Source organism: Maylandia zebra, linkage group LG12 (assembly GCF_041146795.1).
Source record: "Maylandia zebra isolate NMK-2024a linkage group LG12, Mzebra_GT3a, whole genome shotgun sequence".
Lineage (NCBI taxonomy): Eukaryota > Metazoa > Chordata > Actinopteri > Cichliformes > Cichlidae > Maylandia > Maylandia zebra.
In genome coordinates, this window is record NC_135178.1 from 16,161,354 (window position 1) to 16,185,645 (window position 24,292).

The 24,292-nt window shown below is 40.3% G+C and overlaps 2 protein-coding genes across 7 annotated transcripts in view; both read right to left on the reverse strand.

Moving 5' to 3' along the window:
• The window catches only part of pebp4 (phosphatidylethanolamine binding protein 4), a 52,815-nt gene extending 42,391 nt beyond the window's left edge, over positions 1-10,424 (reverse strand). Inside the window, exons 1-4 of one of the 2 annotated variants that reach the window (XM_004544320.3) lie at positions 10,283-10,387; positions 9,321-9,374; positions 9,078-9,175; positions 7,290-7,416 (exon numbers count right to left, since the gene is read on the reverse strand). In XM_004544320.3, the coding sequence (XP_004544377.2) occupies positions 7,290-7,416; positions 9,078-9,175; positions 9,321-9,374; positions 10,283-10,285 (282 nt within the window). In that variant the 5' untranslated portion in view covers positions 10,286-10,387. Of the gene's footprint in view, positions 1-7,289; positions 7,417-9,077; positions 9,176-9,320; positions 9,375-10,282 lie in introns of both variants that reach the window. The other variant, XM_004544321.3, reaches the window with a different exon arrangement.
• Positions 10,425-10,446: 22 nt separating this feature from the next.
• Positions 10,447-23,856, reverse strand: rhobtb2a (Rho related BTB domain containing 2a). Of its 5 annotated transcripts, none has more exons than XM_012917383.5 (11): positions 23,731-23,856; positions 23,467-23,611; positions 19,834-20,035; positions 19,634-19,737; positions 19,357-19,542; positions 18,314-19,254; positions 18,093-18,211; positions 17,331-17,481; positions 17,131-17,219; positions 14,305-14,410; positions 10,447-14,190 (listed from the first exon to the last, which is right to left on the reverse strand). In XM_012917383.5, exons 2-11 carry the CDS (start codon positions 23,484-23,486, stop codon positions 13,985-13,987), a joined length of 2,124 nt encoding a protein of 707 aa, XP_012772837.2. In that variant the 5' UTR covers positions 23,487-23,611; positions 23,731-23,856; the 3' UTR covers positions 10,447-13,984. The 5 variants fall into 5 exon arrangements, with proteins under 5 accessions (XP_012772837.2, XP_076746882.1, XP_004544381.2 ...); XM_076890767.1 differs by having other exon boundaries at positions 23,721-23,856; XM_004544324.5 differs by lacking the exon at positions 23,731-23,856 and having other exon boundaries at positions 23,467-23,621.
• Between the last annotated feature and the right edge of the window lie 436 nt (positions 23,857-24,292).

Genomic DNA, 24,292 nt, shown 5'->3' on the forward strand with positions numbered 1-24,292 from the left:
ATATGTTAAGAAGATTAAGCTGGATAAATGTCTAGATACATTTTTTGAAAAGCCACGTAAATCTCTAGTGTTTTTATTTGGGGAGGGGCGGCATGTGAGTCAGTTGAGACGATCAACACAAACCCACCAAAACGCAACGCTATTGGGTGGAAAAAATTGGGCTTATTTGAGATTTTGCATTTTAAGCTTCTTGAATCTAAGACCATCCCACCTCTTTCTTATTATTTTTAACACCAACCTTTGGGACAACAAAACTAGGAAAGGGGGGAGAGGAAAAAAAAAACAAAAAAAAACACTGGTCACAGTTTCATGTGCTCTCTCGGCTTAGGCTCAGCCGTCTTATCTTGCTTATGCTGATTTTATAGCTTTAATTGCGCAGGTCAATGTTTTCCTTGAGACTGTTAATCTGCTGATAGCATGTAAAAAAAGAAATGCACAACAAAACCGAAAAAACAAAGGTTAAAGTTCAAGTTCTTTAAAATGTAGGCAGCTGAAGGCCTTTTCAGGATCGGTTTTCAGGTAAATCATTAAAGTCACATTGATTAATTTGAAGCGAGTGCATACTAAATGTGGGACGGATGACTGACTTTCTTTGCTATCTTAAGAATTAGCAGTCTGAGGGTGTCCGCCTGTCAGCTCGCTGTGTTAGAAACACTGAGTGTGAAAATGAAAGGGAGAAATGGAACAAATAATGTAAAGGGATTAACAAATCATTTGCATAACATTTTCTCTGCTTCCAAACTACAGGGTAAGGAAATTGACATGGAAGACAGTTTTATCATTCCCTCAGATCAATCGACGCGCCAATGGACCTGACTGCAATGACAGCGAGCAGCCTTCTAATGTCAAATGCAACCTAACTTACCTCAAAAAGCAGTGAAAAAAAAGGAAAGTGTAACTAAACAAGTTGGGAGAAACGAGAAACACTAGAAGAACATTCTCCAAAAAACTTAAATAGAGTCTGTCTTTGAAAAGATACTTTGCCTGAGCCAAACATGTATTAACCTGTTTTTTTTTCTTCTTACACTCTTTCTCCCCATCTTGAGTTTAAGACAATAAGACCACTGGGGAGATGAAGGGGATGGCATTATGGAGAGTTAAGCATTATGAGCAGCCCCGAAGCTGTTCTTAAAGAAGGTGAATCAGAGGATTGGGACACAACTGTAACTAAACCCCTGTGCCGGACCACAAATGAGAAGCACAAAACATTTTGGGCAAAATGCCACTAAGCCAAGCTTCTGGGTCTTAAGTAAACTTCACTTGATCACTTATAACTTTGCGATTACTTAGTCGTAAAACAAAAGAAGCTGTCCAAGAAAAGGGGGGGGGAGTCAATTACCTCAGTTTCACACATAGGCACCTCAGTAAATCTGTCTGGAAAGTTTCAAGTCTCTAGTCACCCTTTTTATATTTAAGACGCAATATTCTACGACTAAGTATCCAAAGGAAAGTTTCTAGTTTATTCTACCTCCGCTCCCCCCCCAGCTGGACAGAACACATTAAGGAAAATGTGCAAGTTTCTCACTGTGTCAAAGCACAACCGAGTCGTCTGCAGATCTTACAGTGATTCTCTGGCAAATGTTAGGTTTCTGTGGTTCATATAAATAGAAATTTAATCTTGTATGTTTGTCTAAGTATCCACAGCAGACACACTTCCCATGCGGATTATGAATCTCTGAACAGATCTTGCAGTCAATGTATATGAACCGACAAGAGAGCGAGAGAGAGAGTTTCTGTGTGAATATTGAATAATAATGAGGCAGCACAGGTTCAGGTGGTATTTTTATTAAAGACCTGCTGCTTCGCTAAGTCGTCGCTATTACCTTTGCGCTGAGGCAAGTTTGAATCTAATTAACGAATTTCACAACTGTCGCCCATTGTCTTCAGTTGTTACGTTTTTAAAAATGAACGACAGCCTTTATTTCTCCTGCCAAGAAAAAAAATTGACCTTTAAAAACAAACAAATAAAAAAAAGTCCAATCAATATAAAAGAAAAGTTCCTCTTAAATGTATGTTGGTAGGTTGAGCTGGCTTTAGATTTTAGGGCTTTGGTCAAACCGTGAATCATTTTCTCAAATTCAGCTTGCCTGCTTATAAGCCTGACCATTGTCAGTGGTAAGAGCATACCAGAGCTTCTTTAATCTGTTCTTATCCTCCCATTGATAACACAATACATTTTCATGGTAATTGAAATCATATTTTACTCACAGCCACTATATACAAGTACTGCTGCCTACGCTCTTAGAGCAAACGTAAGGTGAAGGAATGCCACGCTACTGCAACAACAGGGTACAAAGAGTAGTTAAAAAAACGAATATACTATCATTACAGTGGATGGAAAAACAAAGGAAAAGGTGGTAGAAATGAAAAATAAAAATAAGTAAAAATGAGATATACAGGTGTCAGGTACAGTCTACATATAATTTCAAATAAACTGTTCTTTGTTCTTCAGACTTGCCAAATGAGGGCAAACCTTAAACCTCGCGGCTTCCTGTATAACTACCTCTGTTTTCACCTGTAGCGGTCCACATGCCACACACATGCTCCGTGAGGTGCAAATTATTTTTCTTCTGTGCGAGGAGGAGGTTTATTGCCTCGCTTCATCGCAATAAATATGCATCATCAATCCAGTACTCCTAGTAGCACAAGGTTGGAATTCTTCCCCTCTTTAGAAGCTTGTGTGAATCATACATGTTGTGTAGTAATGGGCTGTGTCTGAATGGAGCGGGATACGGGTCAGCTTAACGGGGTGTTATGATGACAAAGGGGAACATTAGTTAAGGAAATAAACTCCCTGAATCCCAGCCAAACAGGCTGATTTTAATCCAGCAGAGCCAAAAACACCCACCCGATGACAATGAATATGCAATTACATGGTACATGTTTCACTAACTGACCCTCAACTTCATATAAAAAGTGCAGGAAGTGCCATGTTGGTTCAGCTAGATGTGCATCTTCTAGATTCTCTGCTGAATCAAGGCCATCACCTACGGAAAATAAAAACCCTTATCTCGCCGCTATCACATCCCCAACATGAAGACCTATCAGGAATCCTGCATGGGTGGACATGTAGGCTTTCCTAGGAATGACAGGGTCTGTTAGAGAGGAACCCCACCCTCGCTTTCTCCAGCATGCCAACACAGAGGAGAGTGGGCAGCGCTGAGACGGCAGCCTGCCGTGGGCACTGCCAGGCTTAAAGCTGCCCTGTCGTCATCAGAGGCTTGCAGAAAAGAACACTGAGATTCACCAAAAAAAGAGGAGGGGGATCGTTGCATTTAAATCCTCTCTCAACGCCCCCACATGTTTTAGCAAAGCATAAAAATCATTCACGGAAAGAGAGAAAGCGAAAAAGAAAAAAGATAGAGGGAAATAGAGAGGAAACAGCTATTAGCAGCAGTAAGCAAGCTCAAGAGATCATAGTGAGGCAGCTCTAATCGCAGTAATGGTTTAAACCCTCATTCCATCCACCAGATGCAAGAAATGTCTACCCAAAAACAAGGCTTTGAAATCCCCCATGTCTAAGAATGTGCCCTGTGGCTATGGTCCTTACTAAAAAAAAAAAAGAAAAGAAAAACAACTCTAAAACTGTCTCCAATTTTGGAGTAACTATGTGGTAAAGATAGCAGTCCTGTGGCCTGTGTTGTTTACACAAACTACATCAATGAAAAATGACCATCGAAATAAGAGTAAAAAAAAAAATCATTTAAATAAAACGTACCACACATTAGCGTCAGTAATAACAAGCATGACAAGGCTTACGGATGCACAAAAGAGCATCTAAAATAAATAATTGAATTAATTGGTTCATTAAAAAAAAACACAAGACAAACATGTCCTTCAGATTTAAACAAAATAGTCAAACTGTGTAACATTAGTGCGAGCAGGCTTTGTATGTCACTTATTCCTTAGTGCCTTTAGATCTTACATTAGTTAGTTGAATTAATAGCAGCCAGTGATATAGGTGTAGACATGTGCACGTATAAATCTTTGGTACTTCACTGGAAGTAAAAACAGAAGACCAGAAGTTTATCCGAGGGCTGAATTAAGACCCATGGGAAAGGCTTCTTACCTGCTTTTTAAAAACACGTGTAAGGACATGTATAAATGTAAAAACCTTTTTTTTTTAACTTTCCATAATTAAAAACAAAACGACTACAATAAATCCAATCTGCCTTGTTACAAATGGTCAATAAAGCCTGAAATAAACCAGGACAGAATTCACTTAAAGGCTCTCTTGTTGTGCCAAAATGCACGCCTGGGTGACCTGCAACACAGCAAAATATGCACAGTTTTAAATCCTTTTCATATAATAAATGCTTTCATTTTCACTCTTGCTTTACTCTTTCCTGTAAGCACAGCTCTATTTCAAAGGTTTTCTGTCCTCAGGCAAGTTTGCTGGTTCTCCAAAGAGCATTTATCTACATGATGAACTCACTATTGCTTTCTGCGAATCAAAACTTCCTAAAAGCATTTTGGCATTTGCAGCAGATATTAATATCGACTGAAACAACAACAGTTTAGATTTGAAATAGGACGACTTGAATTTTCTTTTTCTGAAATTTGGTTAGGAAACTTTTTAAAGCATAAACTTGAATTCTTCATAATGACCACCTGGTAAAGTGCATACACATTGATATTTAGCAACGGTAGCAAAATGTTACTTTAAAACGTGTTATACAGTGCATACAGAGATCTGACTCACAGTACATAAATATAATTGACTGATTCCAACTCATCATGTTTATCTTGATACTAAAAGTAACAGGTTCCAATTATTTCTTCAAATGCTCTTTATACAGGCAACTTTCAAGGGTGAAGATAATAAAGATATCAATATAATCACGTATGTGGAATATGTGCTAAATTTGAGGAATGAATTAGGTTATAAGTGTAAAGTAATGACCTTCTTTCCTAATTGATCCCAATCATAAGGTGACTGCACTGTGTATTTTGTATATTACAACTGGAGTACAGTCGAGAAAAGCCAAACTATAATGACCAATTGCTTATTACTACTCATTGTAGCAATAAGCAATCTAAATATGTGTTCCAAAGAATTTACAGTCACAGAGGAGTGTTTTAGACCACCAACAGGTTCAGAGGTTAAAATATTTATGAAACTACGTTCATGTCAAACATGGGGCCTTCAGCAATCTGTACTCCGAGCTCTTTCTAAAATGTCTCCATTTGTCCTACACCGATTAGCATTTTACCTTTACTCAAGAGACTGTGCGTAATTCAGCCGTGTTTTCAGTTCAGTCACATGAACCAATGCGTATCCCACTCACTTCACACGGTAGATGCTTCTGAAGATGCAGAGAGTAAGCAGGATTTCTAAAAACACTCCATTAGCACACACGCCAGGTTTTCATAACACATAAGTTCAAAGTGGCGAACAGTAGCGCTGAAGTTTGGACACAGAAATCCGCAGTTTTTGTGATCCTTTGCTTTTGTTTTTGGTCATGAGCACATATTTAGATTGAGGTTTATGGGACTACTGCCCATTGTGTTCTATTACAATTACTCAGCAGGCATGCATCCCGTCCCAGTAATGAAGTGGGTGTTACAGTGGGTGGATTTCAGCGGCCACTATTCTGTATTCTTGCTACCGGGTACAAGGGCTGTGTGGCAGAGAATAGCAGCAGCGCTGGCAGCATGGCACGGTGACAGAAAGCGTGGTGGACCAGCAGACCAACCGCAGAACCACGGGCGACAATCTCAGCCTTCAATAGCGTGTGTTTACATAAGTGTCAGGAGAAATGGAGAATTGAGAATTTCAAAGCTGAGCAAATAAAGTTTGTATTGATTTAATCTAACATGTAATCTGTTTTGCTGTCTGACACTGATTCAAGCAATAAAAGAGAATCATGTAAGACAGCATTACAGATAATACGACCATAGATCAAATGGAGTTTGGGCAAGAGAAGGGCAATAGATCATGTTCAAGCTAGACTGCTTAGCTCTGAAATTCATAAACTAGCTCCTAAATCGAGGTGGCTTTCAATTTAAGTTTTCAATTTACAGATGTAGGATTTTTCAGCGCTCTTTCTGTGGAATGGGTCGCATGTCTCTTTCAATCTGCTGCTCACAACTACACAGAAAATGATCCACTGATAAGTAATCGCATAGAGAATTTCACTACACAGATCATCTGAATGTAAGGATTTGGAGAGAACAATAAAGCATCCTCAGCTAGGTGCACTGTCACCTCATTTTCCATTCTTGCTTCAGTCTATTATATATAAATTGTATTTAGGCATGGATTGTTAATGTCATTTTCTTCTTACAAGCAGTAAACATCATCTGATTCATATTCAAATTAAACTTATCCAAAATATTAAGGCTAACAAGAAATTTAAAGCTGTAGCTTCAATTAAATACTTGTGATTTAGGCTGGATCCTTCTCAGCTGTACTGATAAAAATCTTTCTCATCTTGTGTTTAGTGTGTTTTAAACTTGAGTTAAAACTGTTTTCATCTTAAACTTTATTAACTCGTGAAAGATATGTCAGAGATTCATTACTGAGAAGCATTCACATCTTTGTTTGCTGTCTGTTGCAGCTCATTTTAATAACTGCCACTAACACCTAACTGAGGGTGGTGATTTATTGTGTGTTGCTTATGAGTTATGTATTTTTTTTCTTTTTTACATTTAGTCATTCAAAGACCAGAAATGAGGACACCAAGCAATATTACCAACTTTACAATTTGATAGTACAAACTATAAGTGCAGATACAACATAACCTTTGTTTGAGACAATTGTTCCTTGAGAGACTTACAAGTGTGGGGTAATTGCACCCCCCTCTGGTGACAGAGGCTGCTGCAATGAAACAATGACGAGTGCAGCTGTGGTAACAGAAGAGGACAGGGATACTCAAAAGTTAAAGTGTTCTGTGATACATATATAAAAAACACTTTATTTTAACTTATGATTTAGAAAGCTGTTATTTAAATTATGCCTCTCAGAAATGTAACGCTAGAGCTGTCCCACTTAGGTACACATGAAACCTTTTTTTATTCATTCCTGCCCCCTAGTGTTGGAAACAAGCATGTGCATATTTCCCCACTTAACGCTGTCTTCACAGAGACAAAATATAATGTTTAACTTTGCCCCCAAACTATAACTGCTAGAATAATTCTGACCATTTTCCCTGCAGAATACTTTAACTAATAAGACAAAATGCTCATATTTAACAACCCTCAGCAGTGGAATAATTATTCTGTGGACACAAATACAGGATTAGAAGGGGGTATTTCATTGCTCTGACATTCCTTAAATGAGGTCTTACCTTCTGCGCAGTAGAGAAGTACACCTGTGGGGCTTTCCAAACTTGGCTGAGTTGCTCTCTGAGGCTCTTTGGGATTATGAGGCATTCATAAATGTCCAGCTCTGGGTAGATCACCTCTAGTTCACCACTTTATTGAAGAGACATATTAAAATTAAACTAATTCTATATAGTTTGTATTATGTTGTATTAAGGATGAAGTGAACAGATGCACATCGTAAGATAAACACAGGTAGTTTAACAAAGTGTATATAGCCTGCATACAGCTGTGGTGACATGTTTACCTCCACTCATTGTGGGCATAGATGTCATGGTAATTTGGGGGGTTTAATGATTTTTTTTTTAAACGGTTCTTTTTCCAGGTAAGAATGATTGCACAGCTTTCATCTTTAATGACTTTAAAAAACAAGAATCGGTGCACAAGTTTGAATTTATTTTGGATTTTCTCAAATCCACAAAGGGTCAAAAGTATATACATGCTACCCCACTAATATTCGTTTCAATGTCACTTTGCAAGATGCACCTGTAGCAGACACTTTGGAATAACTCTGCCTGGATATTTTAGCACTTTTCTTAGCAGAATAGGTAGAATTCATTTAAACTGATTGGTGTTCGGGCATAGGCTGGGCTTTTAAGCATAGTTAACCAATTTTCAATCAGGTTGAGGTGATGTCTTTGGGTTAAGGTTAGCCTGCTTTAGCCACTCCATATTCAGTTTGATGTATATTTGGGATGATTGTCCTATTGGAAAACCCAATTGTGTCCAGATTTCAACTGTCTCGCTGTTGGAAGATTTTAGAGGTAATCCACCTTCTTCATTATTTCATCTACTTTGTGCAATGTACCACTGGTAGCCAAACAGCCCCAGAGCATGATGCTACCACCACCATGTCTGACAGCTGGTACATGGGTCTTAGGCTTGAAAGCCTCACTTTCAGTCCACCAAACACGCCTCCTGTCATTCTGGCGAAACAGCTCAATCCTTGTTTGACCATAAACCTTTTCTCTAGCAGTCATTTGGCTTGTTTATGTGACTTTGAAAAAGGGGCCTTTTACTTGTTTGGCACCCCCTCATGTAAAACTTGCTTCAATCAGTTTCCAGTTTATGGCAGGCTTGAGCCTTGGCGGTTCCTGGGTTGTTCAATTACTTCTCATGTGAGAGTGACAGGTTGGGTCTTCTTCCAGTTAAAATTCAATTCAAAGTTAGATTTTATTTATATGGCGCCATATCACAGCAATAGTCGCCTCAAGGCGCCTGTTTCAGACCACGGCAAAGTGGTGACACATCTGAATAACTTGTACTTAAGTACAGTTCTTTGAATTTGGAATATGCAGTTGTTTAGAAATTGCTCCAAAGTAGCCCTTCCCAGCTTGTGCAAATCTACAATTCCCCTTCTCAGAGCTCCTCAGACTTTCCCATTTTTCTGAGTACTGGGCGATCCAATGCTGTCAAACAAATCCTTTTCACAGTGACAGACAAACTACCACTTGTAGTCAACCATGATCACTACCAAGAACTTAATAGGCCTTGGACTTGTCAAGTTAAAAGACACTGCAGCATCTTCAGCACCACTTATGAAAAGACTGTGCATGCATACTTTTGACCCTGTGTGGATTGGAGAAAATCCAAAATAAACTCACACTAGTGCACCTAATTCTTGTCATATTATAACTCTAAGCTGCGCAACTGTTCCACCCTGGAAAAAGAACAGTTCAAAGAAATTTTAAATATATGAACACAACTGTATTATTGCAAACACACTATGATCACAGCTCTCATTGGTGACTTACTGACAGAAAGAAGCATCCTGAGAGCTGAGGGTGTGTTGTTTTGCTTCCGTGTGGAACAGCCCCAAAAGGATGAGCCCAAAAATAGGAGCCAGTATGGCCTGCAGAACAACAGCGATTAGCCAGCCATCTATCATTTAGGAAATATTCTGAGTCAAACAGTGTTATTCTGCAGCAACAGGCTCTCAGAAACATTGAATTACAGAGTGGCAGTCCAGGTCCAGGTCAACAAACGATTGTGCATACCGGCAGATGTAGAAGAGTCTCTATTTGCTCTGCTTGTTCATCAATGCAGTGTGGCTCCACAAAAGCAAAAGAAAATCAATGATGAGCGTCATGTTTGCCAGACATTGATGGAGATAAATGTCTTTGGAAAGCCACAGCTGTAAGTGATTTTGTAGTTTTTAATGTTATGTAGACACATATTGATACATTGATGCTTAAGTGTGAACAGAAACTCCAATCATAAAGAAGTATCTTCATAAAAGACACACAAAAGCACAAATCAATCACCTGCAGTTAGCCTGGACAGTTGAACTTTTTCCCCTTCACTTACTTAAAAGTCAGCTGATTAGCAAAGCTAGTATGCCTCCGCCCTCCCCGGTCCTTTGTGCTTGATCAGGTTTGGTTACAATTAGGTCGCCTACTGCCACACTCAGCCAATCAGAGCTTAATCTAAACTCACCTACACCTGTTCGACTAGATGACACATCAGCAGCATATCACTACGCATGTTTGCACACCAAGAGAAAAATAACGTAGTTTGCATAAAAAGCACAGGCGGAATTGGGTCCTCACGGCTGTAGGCAACGTCATTGTCCAATCACAAATTTTTAATTTATGTCACGTGTGTCCTTAAACCGAGCCGGTCGCGCGCTACACCGCAAGAATTGCTAATGCATTAGATGCTATATTTAACTTTTAATGGCTCCCATCTCCGTTTCACGTCATTGCTTTCCGTTATATTTTGTTTTCTACTGGTAAACTCAAGGCTGTACTAAAAGCGAGTCCCCATGTCTTTTAATGTGTTACTAACACTAGCAAGTTTAGCCTTTACTTATTTTAGCTTGTTTATATTTATGCAGTGTATTACTGAGCGTCGGAGTGTCTGCGCAAGTCCACAGCTAACCTGAAATAAAACTACACACAGGCAATAGGAATCTAAACTAGCATTAAGAATAGTAGCATGCATGTGTCATAAACATTACCATGTCTCAAAAGTTGTCGGCTGGGGCCTGTTTGGCTGCAGGTTCCTCCTTCTGCTTCAGCTGCTGCTGCCGCCTCTGCGCAGGGCTCGGTCCTTCTGACGTGTGATGAGGCTGCACAAATTTCACGTAACACGACCAAATAAACAGACTCCACCATACCGGACTCCACGTGTTGCTCTTTGTTTATTTAGTAAATATTATTTACACGTTTTCAAGAACACATGCTACAGAATTTCATATTTATAGCTCCCAAACAATAAAAACAGCTCTTGAGAACGAAGACAAAGAAAATAAAAACCTGGTGACTAAACAAAGTGTCATCCAGGTTTTGAACACTGAGAAAACATTCAAGTTTTTTTTCTTTTCTTTTCTGTTATTGTTTTTTTTTTTTTTTTAAATTTTATTTAATATTCAACCATTTCTGATCAAGGCCTCTTAAACTATGCAGTAGTGATTGTGCAGCATATAATATATATTCCTGGTGCTGCTAAAGCTCCCTTTGGTTTGTGCTTCTCTGCAGCTGTGATATTAGCACCCAAACAAATGGAAAAGGGCCCCAGTAGTAACTAATTTATAATTCATGATCTTATTTTTCTTCTTCTTTATTTTAACCTGATGTTGTCTACTTCTTCATCTAATGATGTTGCAGTACCCTTTAATGCAATTTGAAGAGAACCCGGTGCTACAAAGCAGTGCAAGTTTATACTTTCAAAGTCAGACATTTCATTATGCATAGTACAAAACAGTATGTATGTTAACCTATGCTATAGCTTGTATCGATTGCTATGTCGAGTTCGACTTGCAGAAGTCAAATATATATGTATTTACATTTAGAGTTACCATCTAGCTTCCAGTGTCCACACTATCTTAGCATTTTGCTACTATGCAGTCTCAGAAATTGGAGCTCAGTGGAGTACATAAAGAAACTTTAAAATAATGAAACAAAATTTTGAAATCCCTGCATTAATTTCATGGTTAATGTCACAAATTTGATGGTTTCTCATTAGTCTAGTGTGGCCTTAATAGCCAGAGTCTTTAATCTTGTCGTTCAGCTTTAAACAAACAAACAAAATCATAAACCTTTAGCAGTGTTCAAACTGACACACACTCACTGGACTCTTCGAATCACACACTGACTGATTGCTTTATATCCAAATTATGGATTATGTACATTTATAGATACACACACAGCCTAGAGAGCACCATTATAGCTTACGATATAGCAAACAAACTAGTGACCACAGTAACACTACTTTACATTCAATAGCACACACTACAGTACACTGTACATTAAGGCATGAGGTGTTCTTGATGCAAAACAGCAGAAGATTCGCTGAGAAATGCGATGCACTGAGGAATGGAAACCATGTCTAAACAAACTTTGAAGTTCATCAGTCCTACCATCAAGGCAAGCTATAGCAATATAGACCCTCCTGCTGCTAAAGTACACCAAACTGTATTTTGAGTTATCTAAACACTATCTATTACTCAAATAATTGAGCACTTAAAAACATTCAGAATTAGAATAAAATCAGAGGGTCATCAGCCTTCTGGTGTTTGCTGTCATCTATGCTGCTGATTAAAATTCCTAAAAATGAAAGTTCTCAATTTTTTCTTTGCTTAACAACAGATGATTTAATATAAAAGACAGCAATTTAAAGATACCGCTTCGAACACCAGGACCACCACTCTGATATGCGTTACATTTTTAAACGACTGCAAATTAATGTCTTCTATTTTGGCGGGGCTCTGTTCATGCAGTGTAGTTATTACTCAAGGAATTAATACAAGCAATACATTTAGCCTTTTTCACTGAATTAATTCATACCACTTAATTATTTTAAACTCTTTTCTTGGCTCTAATTATGTCTACTTAAAATGCAGTTGAAAAGAATTATCATAATGGATTAAAGCAAGCCTGAAAAGCAAATGCTGGAACTGATTCTTTTACATAGCATTAGCATGTTTTATGAATGTAGATCTTTATAATGCAATGTGTCTACTTTACTATCCTATTTTACTAGTAGTCAACTGTATATTTGAACTGCCTGTAAATTGTATGTATAGTAAGATATATAATGGAGGTAAGCACAATGAGTATTAAACAAGTTTGTAGCTGCACAGTAACTAAATGCAAGTCAGATGAGTCAAGTCTGTATTCAGTGTGTGTATTACTCGGTAATACTGTATAATTCTGCTCACTGCCTGCAGTGCACATTTTTAGGTAACAGCACATTAGAGTGATGCAAGTTACTTGCAGTTGATATATTTTTTTTACAATTTACAATACCACCCATCTTCACTGAGCGCCGTGACTGCTGATCGAAATGCTGCAGCCCTTCTGACAGTCAAGTACAACCGTAGATGACAGCTCTGAACGTATACTGTGAGGCGTGCAAAACAAATCAAGAAAAATGATTTGATTGAAACCTTTTCACAACTGTTTTGGAAACATTTTGAACATCTTAGCAATGCAGCCAGTTCCCAGTTCCTTTAAAAGAAATAATAAAGATCTGTTTGAGTGTGTCATGATGCCAAACTGTCCTTAACGCTGTTCAAAAGGATGCCAATACTGGAAGTTCGTGTGTGTGTTTGTCTCTGCAGAGAAGAGTCCAGAAAGTGCTGGGTGTGTAGAAGATGTACTGATGAATTCACATGAAGGGCCGTGAGGAGGCCTCATGCATGCGCGAGTCTTACATATCCAAATGCAACCTCTAATCAACTAAGATCAATCGCTAAAGCCTAAATCATCACCAGAGAGAGAGAGAGATACACATCGCTGTCACAGAGTCCACATGGTCTCTTCAACTCCAGAAATGCAGCTTTGTGGGAAACTAGCGGAAACCTTCAGTGAAGAACTGATAAAAATCCTCATTGAATGACACGTAGTAAATATTATTGATCTGGTTTGTTTTTGCTGGCATTTTACTGAAAAGACTGATTCTTTCTCTGATTTGGGATCTCTTGTGTCTCCGGACACTGAATCAATTCATGTAAACGACAGCCCTTTTGTGACAAGAGGACACAAATCACAAGTTGATTGTGTCCAGGCTTGCATCGCCTTCAGTGATGCAAGCTGTACACATTCAAAAATAGAACGACTGTACAAAAATATACATGAGTAGAAGTTGCCAGTATTTTATAACTTATGCATCCACGATAATAATAGGCATGATCGGAGTAACTGTTTCCAGGTAGGCCATGCTATTGTTACATCCTGTGTGTTATATCTCTGAGACTTAAATTCTGTGTTGAATTGCTGGTTGTTGCAGCTGATTAGCAGCACTTGGTTATCAGTTCAATGTAACTGATGACACCACGGGTGAAAGGTTCTGTGCCAGCAGAGTCCTGTTTTTTAAACTTAAAACTCAGGTGGCAGAACGCACAACAATCCACGTGAGGTGATATTTGCGCCAGATATACTGTACCGTTTGTCAGTAAGGTTCATATCACTGAGATTTGAGTCTCGCGTATAACAAGCTAAAAATCTAAGAAACAAAACTCATTACTTTGACCGCTAGACTGAGCTGAGCTTGGAAACCTGGAGTGCTGTTTGACTGCAGAGGTAAGCAAACAGTAAATGTAACTGTGTGCCTGAATAATTGGGGCATATCTAGCCAGCAGCGCTTATGTTTGACTGGAGCTTTTACAGCTTGCATCCACACTGACGCGCTGCAGAGTGGGCCTCTCCTTACCACTCCGTCAGATGACTGCAGATGAGCCAGAAGATGGAGAGTTCGAGTTAGGGGAAGAAGGAAGGTTCCAGAAGAGCCACTTGCGTTTACACTGCCTCCTCTGGTACAGGTAGTCCTCCTTGTCGCGCTCTTTGCGTGCCCTTTGGTAGTGGTCGTCTTCTTTCAGGTACCACACCGGCGGCCAGCGATGTTTCTCAAAGTATTCTTGGTTCTCTGAATCACAATAAATATTTTCAAGACAATCTTTTCTTTAGTTACTCTCTGTCTCACACTGGTGTTCGCTACTAATGAGAGGAGAGCATTAAAGATTAATCAGATGTTTGTTACCTGCAGACTTGGCCTTCATATCTCGGGGAAACTTGCGGCAGATGCTGTTGTAGTTGGTACAGATGTGGTGAAGACACCAGCCAGTGAGCTGCTGGGCACCGTGGAACTGTCAGCACACAAAGTCATATATCATCACTCTGTGTGTTTTGTTTTGGAGATAAAAAGCAGTGCTGGGGTTTGCTGACATGAAGTGCACATATTAAAAAAAACAATCTATATTTGGAGTACAGAGGCCATTTGAGTTGACCTTACATTTAGACTATCTTGTTTACACTTCTTTGTCAGAGCCATTAAGTAAATTTGTACTGCACTTAGAAGTAGGGTTGCCAACCGTCCCTTAAAAAACGGAATCGTCCCGTATTTAGAAACAAAAGTACACGTCCCGTATTGAGCTAATAAGGGACGCACTTTGTCCCGTAATACAGTGAGAATCAAAAGTAGTCTATAACTTTTAATGGAATTAACACTTTGTTTGAAAACATAATTCCCAGCCCCTCTCCTGCTTTGTGACCAATGAGCTGACAGCACACTTATGACAATTCGAGTATGACAAGTCAGATTACCGCTCATCTCATTGGTTGAGGAAAGGTCGCTTACGGAGAAAATACCGGAAGACAACCGATGACCACAACAACAAGCATGGCCAACAGGGAAACAAACGCCGACACTGCGGTGCAAGTCTCGGACGGCACACTGTGCGTCCATAAAATGAAGGTTATAACAGAAAATCTGTCGCTCGCTCTCTCTGTCTTTCACTCACACAGACACACCACATCAACTTTGCTAAATTGCTAATGAAAAACATTGATCAGGCAGCTGTGATTGAGCAGCAATGTAAATCCAACTATTTTCACGGTTGTTGTGGTCGTGATAATTTTGTGATGCCACATGGAAAAGGCTCGGATGAGCTTTCCAAAGTTCTACAAGTTGTGCCTCCATCGCTTGTGTCCAGATCACACGCTGCACAGCTGTGCTGCAACGTCTTTTTCACCGACGTTTACGTGTTTGCGCGTGAGCAGCTGCGGTGACACCCTCACGAGCGATTGATGATCGGGAGCTGGTCGTGAGGTGTTAATCGCTTCTCGTTACCCCACGTATACTACACGATGCACGATGAAGGCCAAAATCGGGCCGATCACCAAATCGGTCGCACGACTCAAAAATCGGCTCAAAATGGGCCAAAAATCGCACAGTGTGAGCCCAGCATTAGAGCAGCAATGTTTGTTCGCTCAGAGAAAGAAAAAAAAAGGCTGCAAAAGTACAGGGAGGAATGGGAAAAGGAAAACACCTGGCTGGAAAAGTGCACTATAAAGCGCACTGCACTGTGTGCTGGCGCACTTTTTCCATAGGCATGCTTCTATTGGTGGGCACATGAAGAACATGAGGGGCATGAAAGCTCGGGGAACCCTTTACCAATTTTTTGTCCGCCAGGCCATGGCAGAAGCAGATATGGTATGTAAACACTGGTTTGTTTTTTTTAAACCCTCTGGTTAAGGTTAATATGGGCATGTGCAGTGAATATCAGGGCTATGTGGCCAGAAGTGTAATAATTTAATTTATTTTGTGTAATAAACAACTGCAAGGATAGATGATTACAACAAATAGATCACTAATACATAAAAGTAATACATAGATGAATAATGATGATGAGTTAAGATGCGTAATCATGGGAACAAGTGGGTTTACAAACAGGAGCAGCTGATTAGCATTAGAAAAGCTGAAATAATACCTCAACTGAAGCCAACTGTACTAAATGCACTAAATGTGCACTGTTACAAGAATATTTTTCGTTCTATTGCTTTCTATTAATTTATATAATTTTAAGTTAAGTAGGACAGAGTTCTTTTAAAGAAAGATTTACTTATATTCTCAAAAGTTAAGCATGACAGGCTTCTGTTTAAGAAAGAGACCTGTTTTACTGTGTTAATGTTGTCATTGTGAGCTAAAAATAAATGGCTAAATGATCATTTGTTTCCCATATGGTCATATCACAAAGAATATGCATCTGCTTAAATCAAGTTCAAGTCAAATGGTTAAAAAATAATTTCACACACAAAAAAAGAGCTACCACACTGGGAAGGGTGAAGACAACTGGGTTGCCCGGCCCTGGCCACGAGGTGTCCCTTATTTATTTTTCAGGGAGTTGGCAACCCTACTTAGAAGCTTAGTCATGGTAGCATTACTGTGCTAATTTTAGCATGCTGCAGTTAGCATGGCAACTAACAAAGTACAGCAGAAAGTAACAAATTCTAAGGATTCCAATATATATCAACAGTCTTTCTCCAATATATTTCCCACAAATCTACCCCTTTTCTTTTCCTTGCTAACAAGCGAAAACACAAACACACAGAAAACAAACAAAAAAAATCTAACAGCCATTAGCCAGTTTGATTTGTTTGCTATATTCTGGTCTGGCAAAGCAGGCGGCAGTGTAGTAATTTAAAAAAACAACATGAAAATTCATTTTAATGTTTGTGTTTCAGTGGTGAATTGCACCAAATAAATTAAAAATGAGCAAAATGAGCTTGCCGGGTAAATGGAAAATATACCCATTTGAAACTTAATGACAGGATGATGTACAGTGCTGAGCATGATTCCTGTCTCCCAGTTGCTCACTACACCAAAAATCCTTCAGCTAGGTAAGGGCAGTTTAATTTAATGTGTCTTTTGCCCCACCTACTGCCTGTGAAAACTATTTTAGCCTCAAGAGAAGTCCCCTCTGAGAAATGCCCTCATTAATAATAAAAATAAAATCTATTTTGTCACAGCGTTGTGTAAGTGCGTTAAGAACAATCCCTGCTCGGAATGATTGGCAGGTCACACTACCTGGGCCATATCCAAGTACACCAGCACATCTCCATCGATGTCAGCCCCCATCATCGCCGCCTCCGTCAGCACTGTTACTGTGTAGAGTTCTGAAAGAAACATAAAAGTTGCTCTCTGTAGGCAACAGCTTGGAAGGGCACACTGCGGCTGCATGTCATACAATCCTGTACTTTACAGGAAAATGATACCAAATGTAATACCTGTAAGTGCAACCAGGTGGGGGAGGCAAAGTCGATTGGCAAGAACAATGAGCTCCATTGCATCCAGATCCGAGCGAGAACAAAAGCGGCCCGTGTACAGATATTCTAGCACAGCCCTCATACAGCTGCGAGTTGTGTTGGGGAACAGCACCTTAGGAGCAGAAAACATACAAAATATAACATGATTCAGGTCCTGAAGGATTCAGCAGGTGTGCACAGAGAGAGGAAAAGCGAGAAGGAATCTCCTGTACAACATTTTACACGATCAGACTACAAAAAATATTTACTTTTTGTGCAGCAAGAGAGGGACACATCGTGAGTTTCATAGGTGATCTAAATATAGCTTTACAGAGCTATCTGATACACTATGGATCATTTGAAAAGACACAATCTCAATTCCAAACGATCTAAAAACCTTTTCTCCTATCAGGCGTTTTATGAATCTGTAGTACTTTTAATTCATAGTAGAATCAGGCACAATTAGCAGGCCTCAGAGAACTGCAGTACACTTGGATCACAAAGCCAGTGTAATTGTATTAGAGCAGATTTGCAGTCCTCTAATTATACTTTTTACACACTTCACGTAGTCCATTGGTGTGCTACACGAGCCACTTTGTGTATTTGAGATGTGCTACACAAGTGTGCTTTCTTTAATTATAAGCTAATTAAATGCACTTTTATTTGACTGGTAATGAGTATGTAACTATAAATGCTGAACTACGTGTTTCATACAGGGCTGATTTTAGCCTGTCCTCGACTCACCTCTTTGGTGCAGCTCTCAACAAAAGGCCCGCCAAACATAGCTGCCATCCAGTCACAACTAGAGATGAGTAAAGGCTTGTGGGCCATGATCGTCCCATCATCTAGCTTGAAAACTACATCTGCAACGCAGAAGTGAGAGCTAGTAAAACCTCACTTACACCGGCATCCACTCTACTTCAAGCTGGGCAGACAAACAAATACATGTAATGATTTGCTCTCACCAGAAAAAGTGCCTTTGGCCAAGCACTCTTTGACTCTGTTTGTCCGCCGCACATGGAAGGCTTTGGTGATTTCTTGGTTCATGAAGGCTTCATTGTTGAGTATGTTTGCCACCATCATCCGCAGGTCAAAGACCTCCAGCAGCTCAGCGATGTGAGCAATGTGCATTAGCTCTTTTTCATTCTCGTCTAGCTGGCCAGTGTACAAGTAGCGAAGAACTGCTCGAAAAGGACCGAGCTGCATGGACTGGTCCATGTGGACTACAGTCATAGGCCTGGGGCTGTATGTTATGGGGTCGTCCACAAGCTCTTCCTGGATGCTGACAAAGGCTCGGCTCCACGAGGAGAGCAGTCTGCCCCGCCGGGCGACCTCGGAGTCTTTCAAGGTCCCATCACTAGTGCAGGCCCTCAGGTTGGCCTTGTCTCCATCATCGCTGCTCTCACAAACATCAAAGCTTGCGGCACGCATCAGCAGCTCTCGCCCAGAGATCGGACCCCGAGGGGGCTTTTCGGTCTCCTCATTTTGCATGTCCATAATAAAGAGGTCGTAGAACTTTGAAGAGGATGTCGCCAGGTATATCTTGTGTGCGAAAATCTTTTGTCGCTCCTGCAGGACCAGGATGACATCGGCACAGTGTGGGTCCTCGAGAAGACCGGCTGGATGCTCCTCTGTGGTGGTAGGGGGAGGTGGCACAGTGATTATAGGTGGGGGAGGTTTTGGTGGCAAGAAGGGTGCCTGAAGGAGAGGTCGCTGGACATTTCTGAGGTGAGATTTCCAAAACTGCAGGTGGCGGCGTGAAATGAGCGCAGCTCGGATGGCGTTATCAAAGACGTCCTTGACTCCAAACTGAGCAACAACACTGGTTTCATAGTATGGTACTCCCAGCTCTTTGGCCACCTCCCGGCCTCTTTCTGGGGGAAGAATCTCACTGGATTTTATTGGTCTGAAAAATAACATATCAGAAGTTAATCGGAAGTAAATCAACCTTTCGTCCATGAAACTTGAAGGTTCTTGCATATAGAGAGATAAATGCAAAACTGAGTACCTAGCTAAAGGCCTCCGTGCCCTGTTCACTGCCTCCAGGTCAGCATAGCGCAGGTCCAGCTGACAGCCTACCAAGATGACAGGAGCACGGGGACAGAAGTGTTTGATCTCAGGGTACCACATAGTCTTTACATGGTACAGAGAGTTGGGATTGGCGATTGAGAAGCACAAGACCACAACATCAGACCTGAAGGGAAGCCAGAGGGCAAACTTGCTTATTTCAGGTAAGATGAAAGCAACTGATGGTAAAAAGACCATAGAATTTCACATTTTCCCACCTGCCGTATGCAAAACGCCGGTCCTTATGATGGTCTCCAAAAGTATCCCAAAGGCGGAGTGACACACTGACATCATCCACAACATCTCTTGAGCGCTCCAAAACCTGATAGATGCCAAAAAAATATTTGTATTTCTACAACCACCAGCTTCTCTATATCAAGGGACAAAAAACCCAAACTATTTGAGCTTTCTTACTCACCTCCTGGCATACTCTGTATTGGTCAATTGCCCAGACCGTGGGTACATGTGTGGCGAGTAACTGGTACTGAGTCAGGGTGGCATTGCAGGCCCGGGCGCAGATGAGGCGGGTCTTCCCAACTGCATTGTCTCCTACCACCACACACTTGATAGTTTCAACGTTTGGTCTCTCATAGTCCATATCAGAATCCGTCAGCTGGGGCCTGTCAGAATATAAAGGTGTGCAGAAAGTCGTGTATTAGCACTTTCAGTCCTATACTACCCTGCCATGAACGCTACAGGGACAGACACTGACAAGGCTTCATCTGCACTGCTAATTCTGCCTGCAGAGCTATCAGGGGATGGTCTCGTGACTTCCTTGTGTCTATTCACAGGTTCCCTTTTATTGTTCCTGATGTAGAAAAGAATGAAAGTACTGAGCAAACAACAACGGGAAATATACAGCAAATCAGAGCTAGGCGATAGGTTGGTTTTATTCAACCTTAATTAAAAGGTAGAGAAAAGGCACTCTTAGTTTCAAAAGAGTTAAATAAGTTTAAATGCTACTGCTCCTCTTTTAATAAAGGCTGCTGCAATGCTACATGTGTGACACATCCCTGCAATTCTTCCAACCATCAGCAAACCTAAAATTCCCTTTCTTTTTTCCCCATGTCATTACATCTCAAGCATAGCACCCCAACCTTATACCTCAGAGCTTATAACTTAAGTCATCACAGCCCTCATGCATGCGGCATGTACCTAAATGAAACAATAGGAATAGGTAAACAGACTATTTCTGTGTCTTGAAAATGGTTGCTGACGATTTAGGTCGCTGTTCCAGTTTCCAAGGGAACTGTGGTTGGTGTCAGTGTGTTAGACCCTATATCAGACAAGCCTCTGTGATTTATGCTCTTTTTTGATTTGATGTATAGAGACAACACCACTGTTACGTGTCGTAACGTGATTTTGAACCATCTGAAACCCAAGTCACGCCATGTTTAATTTACACATCCAGAGCTTACACGAATAAACAAGAAATCTCCATCCGAGCCCCCCCCCCTCTTGAAAGCGTAAGCGGACTGGAATATAGCCTCCATTCATATTTATATTCTCAGATAGTGCTGCCTTCTTATGAATGAAGCCAGCTACCCCTACCTGGAAGTCAAGTGCCCACTATCAGGAAAAAACAAAAAAGCAGCTCCCTTTCTAAAGCATAACTTCTGCTGTTCTTATACTAAAAGGACTTTCTATCCAAAACACTTTTGCAGCATCATTTGCTTACTTTGGTTCACACAGTGCTCTAAATATTACTATCAAGGGTTACTATGATTTCTTTGCCTCATGGTCACTTTGTAGCCATTCATAAAAAAATCGGGCTCTTCATTCACTGCATAGTCCGCATCACCATAGGCTTCTCTCACCTTTCAAAACAACTCGCAGTCTGACCTTAGGCTGGGCCTGTCTGATACTATAGAGATACCCCGCCCCTACAATTGCTCATTCAAATGCCCTTTCCTGTTACAGACTACAATGCGCAACTCACGAATTAATTAATGATTTTTTAAAATGTGGTGAGATATACTATATAACGCACAGTGCCTTAAGTCGATCATCTTAAAAACACATTTTTTAAGGAGCCTCGGTTATCTGCCATAACAAGGATGATAAAAACGTGCATACCCTACCAGAAGGACCGAACAGTGCCTCCCTCCACCACCGAGACACTAGTCATGAGGCTCTGCTGCATTACACGTTATGTAACGCCCCGTCACTGACTCTTGAGCCTGTTTATCCGGCTCCGAGTTCATCGCAAAAACCAGCCTCCCCCCATAAAATAAGCGAATTAAAACCACTCTGACGCTGTGGTCATAACGGTTGCCGACCATCCTTACCGCAACATAAGGAAGTGCTGCATCGGGTTGGTCGATGAACGAGATAAAAAGCAGGGCTCCATCGGATGCGTCTTGCACCTGACGGCAGCTCGTATTTAACTTCATCTTCAAGGCGAGGTGAACGAGGCTTGGAAATAGCCGATGTTTCAGGAAAGGTGCTCTGGATCGGTGTGACGAGCCCGATGGCACTGGCAGAAACGCGGACGCTGAGGTGAAGTCTAACGGTGCGATGCAGAGCTGCAGCCCTGGCCGTCATAGACCCACCTCCACTTACTGGATGGCCTCCGTAGCTAATAATAGGCAGGCGCACAGACGGGAAAAAAAAGAAAAAAGAAAACCCCCAAACCTATTTATTACAAAACACTGATCCGCTCATACTTTATACTTTATTTAGCCCAGGTTATGATTAATTCATGCAACCCGCGAGACCTCGGACACGTTAAGCATGAATGATCAGCTCCCTTCTAATCATAGTGGTGTAAGAAGGGGTGTGTCAGGTGGATTTACAGCGGAGAAAGACCAGGGATTAACTTTTGAATGCATGTATACACTAAAACACACACACACTCACACACCCTACACGTGCAGCAACTTGCAGGCATGTCGGATACACGACAAAAACGGAATAAATTCCTGTTTGTTTAAGACATAAGAGACTTCACTGTAATTGTGACACTACCACACCATGAAAACGAAGTTAGATTGTACTCAATACAATTAGTAAGTAAATAAATAAATTAATAAAAAAAAACCACAACAATAAGAAAAAATAATAACAATCTAACTAAAAAACGCTTAAACACTAATAGAAATTAAGAAATAATACAAATATATTAAAGGAAATACACAGACTTTAGCAGACTTTTGAGACTCTGTCCCTTTTTTACAAGTTGTTATGAAGTGCACATTTTATATTTTGATATGACTCACATTATCACTACAAATACGTTAACTGTTAACATTTGCCTCGTCATTACAGTGTCACGCAATGTTCCCTCTAAGCTGCGCGCGTGCGCAATTGCGCAATGCTGGCACGGTCTCTGCGCACAAAAAAATCTGCGTTGCGCACAAAAAAATCTAACCTGATTTGAAATTAAAATTGAAACTTTAACAATTCTGTTTTGCAGTGTTAGTCAGTAAGTGACTGGCTGCGCCAGTGGGCTAAAGCAGTTAATTAAAAGTAGTCTAACATAAATGTAAATGTTGTAATTAATAATTAGCCAATTAATTAATAAACCATGTAACTTGGATGGATTCGATGCTGGCGTGACCACAGTGGACATGTCTACTGATGTTGTTCACAGTAGTCCAAGGGACCGCTCAGGGAGTTTGTGTGTTCGCTCAGACACATGAAAAATTAGAGGGAACATTGGTCGCAAGCACGTACTTTGACTTTTAAATTCCCAAATTTGAATTATTTTTCTTTCATATTACCAAAATGATTCTGTTTGGAGCTTCTTACTTAGCAATAAAGACCCAAGAGACCTACGAGAGTCGTAGGTCTGTAAGTCACCGCCGTTCATCAGTTTGTGTTAAAGCTTTTATTTTCAGCATTAAAACAACTGTGTTCAGTGAATCAGATTCTCCTGGATTTACTTGACATTTATCATAATCACCATACATCATCCTTCAGTGTCAGCAGCTAGCTAATGTCAGCTATTTAACTGCAAAAACATATCAATGGATCTAATTGGCAGGAAGTTTAGCTATTGTTTAACTTCAGTGATTTAACACACACGCACAAAAGAAAAAAAATAACTCACTCATGGGTACTGACAGCCATGGTTTCCAAAGTTAAGGCCTACTAAAAGTGAGTTTGCACTGTCAGTGAAGTAGCACTTCCTTAAAGTCCAGCTCCCTGGCAGACCGCTGTTGTCCTCAGCCTCAGTGTTCCAGTTATTTTGTCATCTGTGTTAGAAAGCACAACAATGCAGTCTGGTGTTTGTTATCTATGTTTCAGAAGCAAGAGGATCAAATTACAGCTGACCTTTACACCGACTTGCAAATGTTACAATACCGAAGCTTACGTGGAGTTGCTCAAAAAGAAATCAGACCGCTGAGCTGATTTTAACAAAGAAACTTCTCCAACAGATTCATGTCCTAGTGCGGGTTCATTTCATTCAGTATTTCCAAAACACGTGACAAATCGCAAAGTGAAATGCCGGTTTGTTGGCGCTCTGGAGCACTGAGTATTACTGGCCTGATTCATTTACTGTTTACGCACATACACTGTGCGGTGCATGGTTTGGTTTAAGGAAACTGCAGTGTTCAGTCTCCTCCAGCAGGTGAGGCTGACAGTCTAAATTTGACTTAATCCTCTTTTATATAGAGGGTAGAGAAAGTCCCTTCAAAATAAAAGCCACGCGGCATAAAATGTTATAGGCAAGGCAAGTTTATTTATATAGCACAATTCAACAAGGTGATTCAAAGTGCTTTACAGAGACATTAAAAAACAAAAATAATAAAAAGCATGATTTAAAATTGATTAAAAAAACAGTAAATAAAATCAGTAGTTAAAATATAAGTTTTGAAATTTAAGCTTAAAAGTGTGGATTTGGTGCTTTATTCAAATGCAGCTGAGAATAGGTG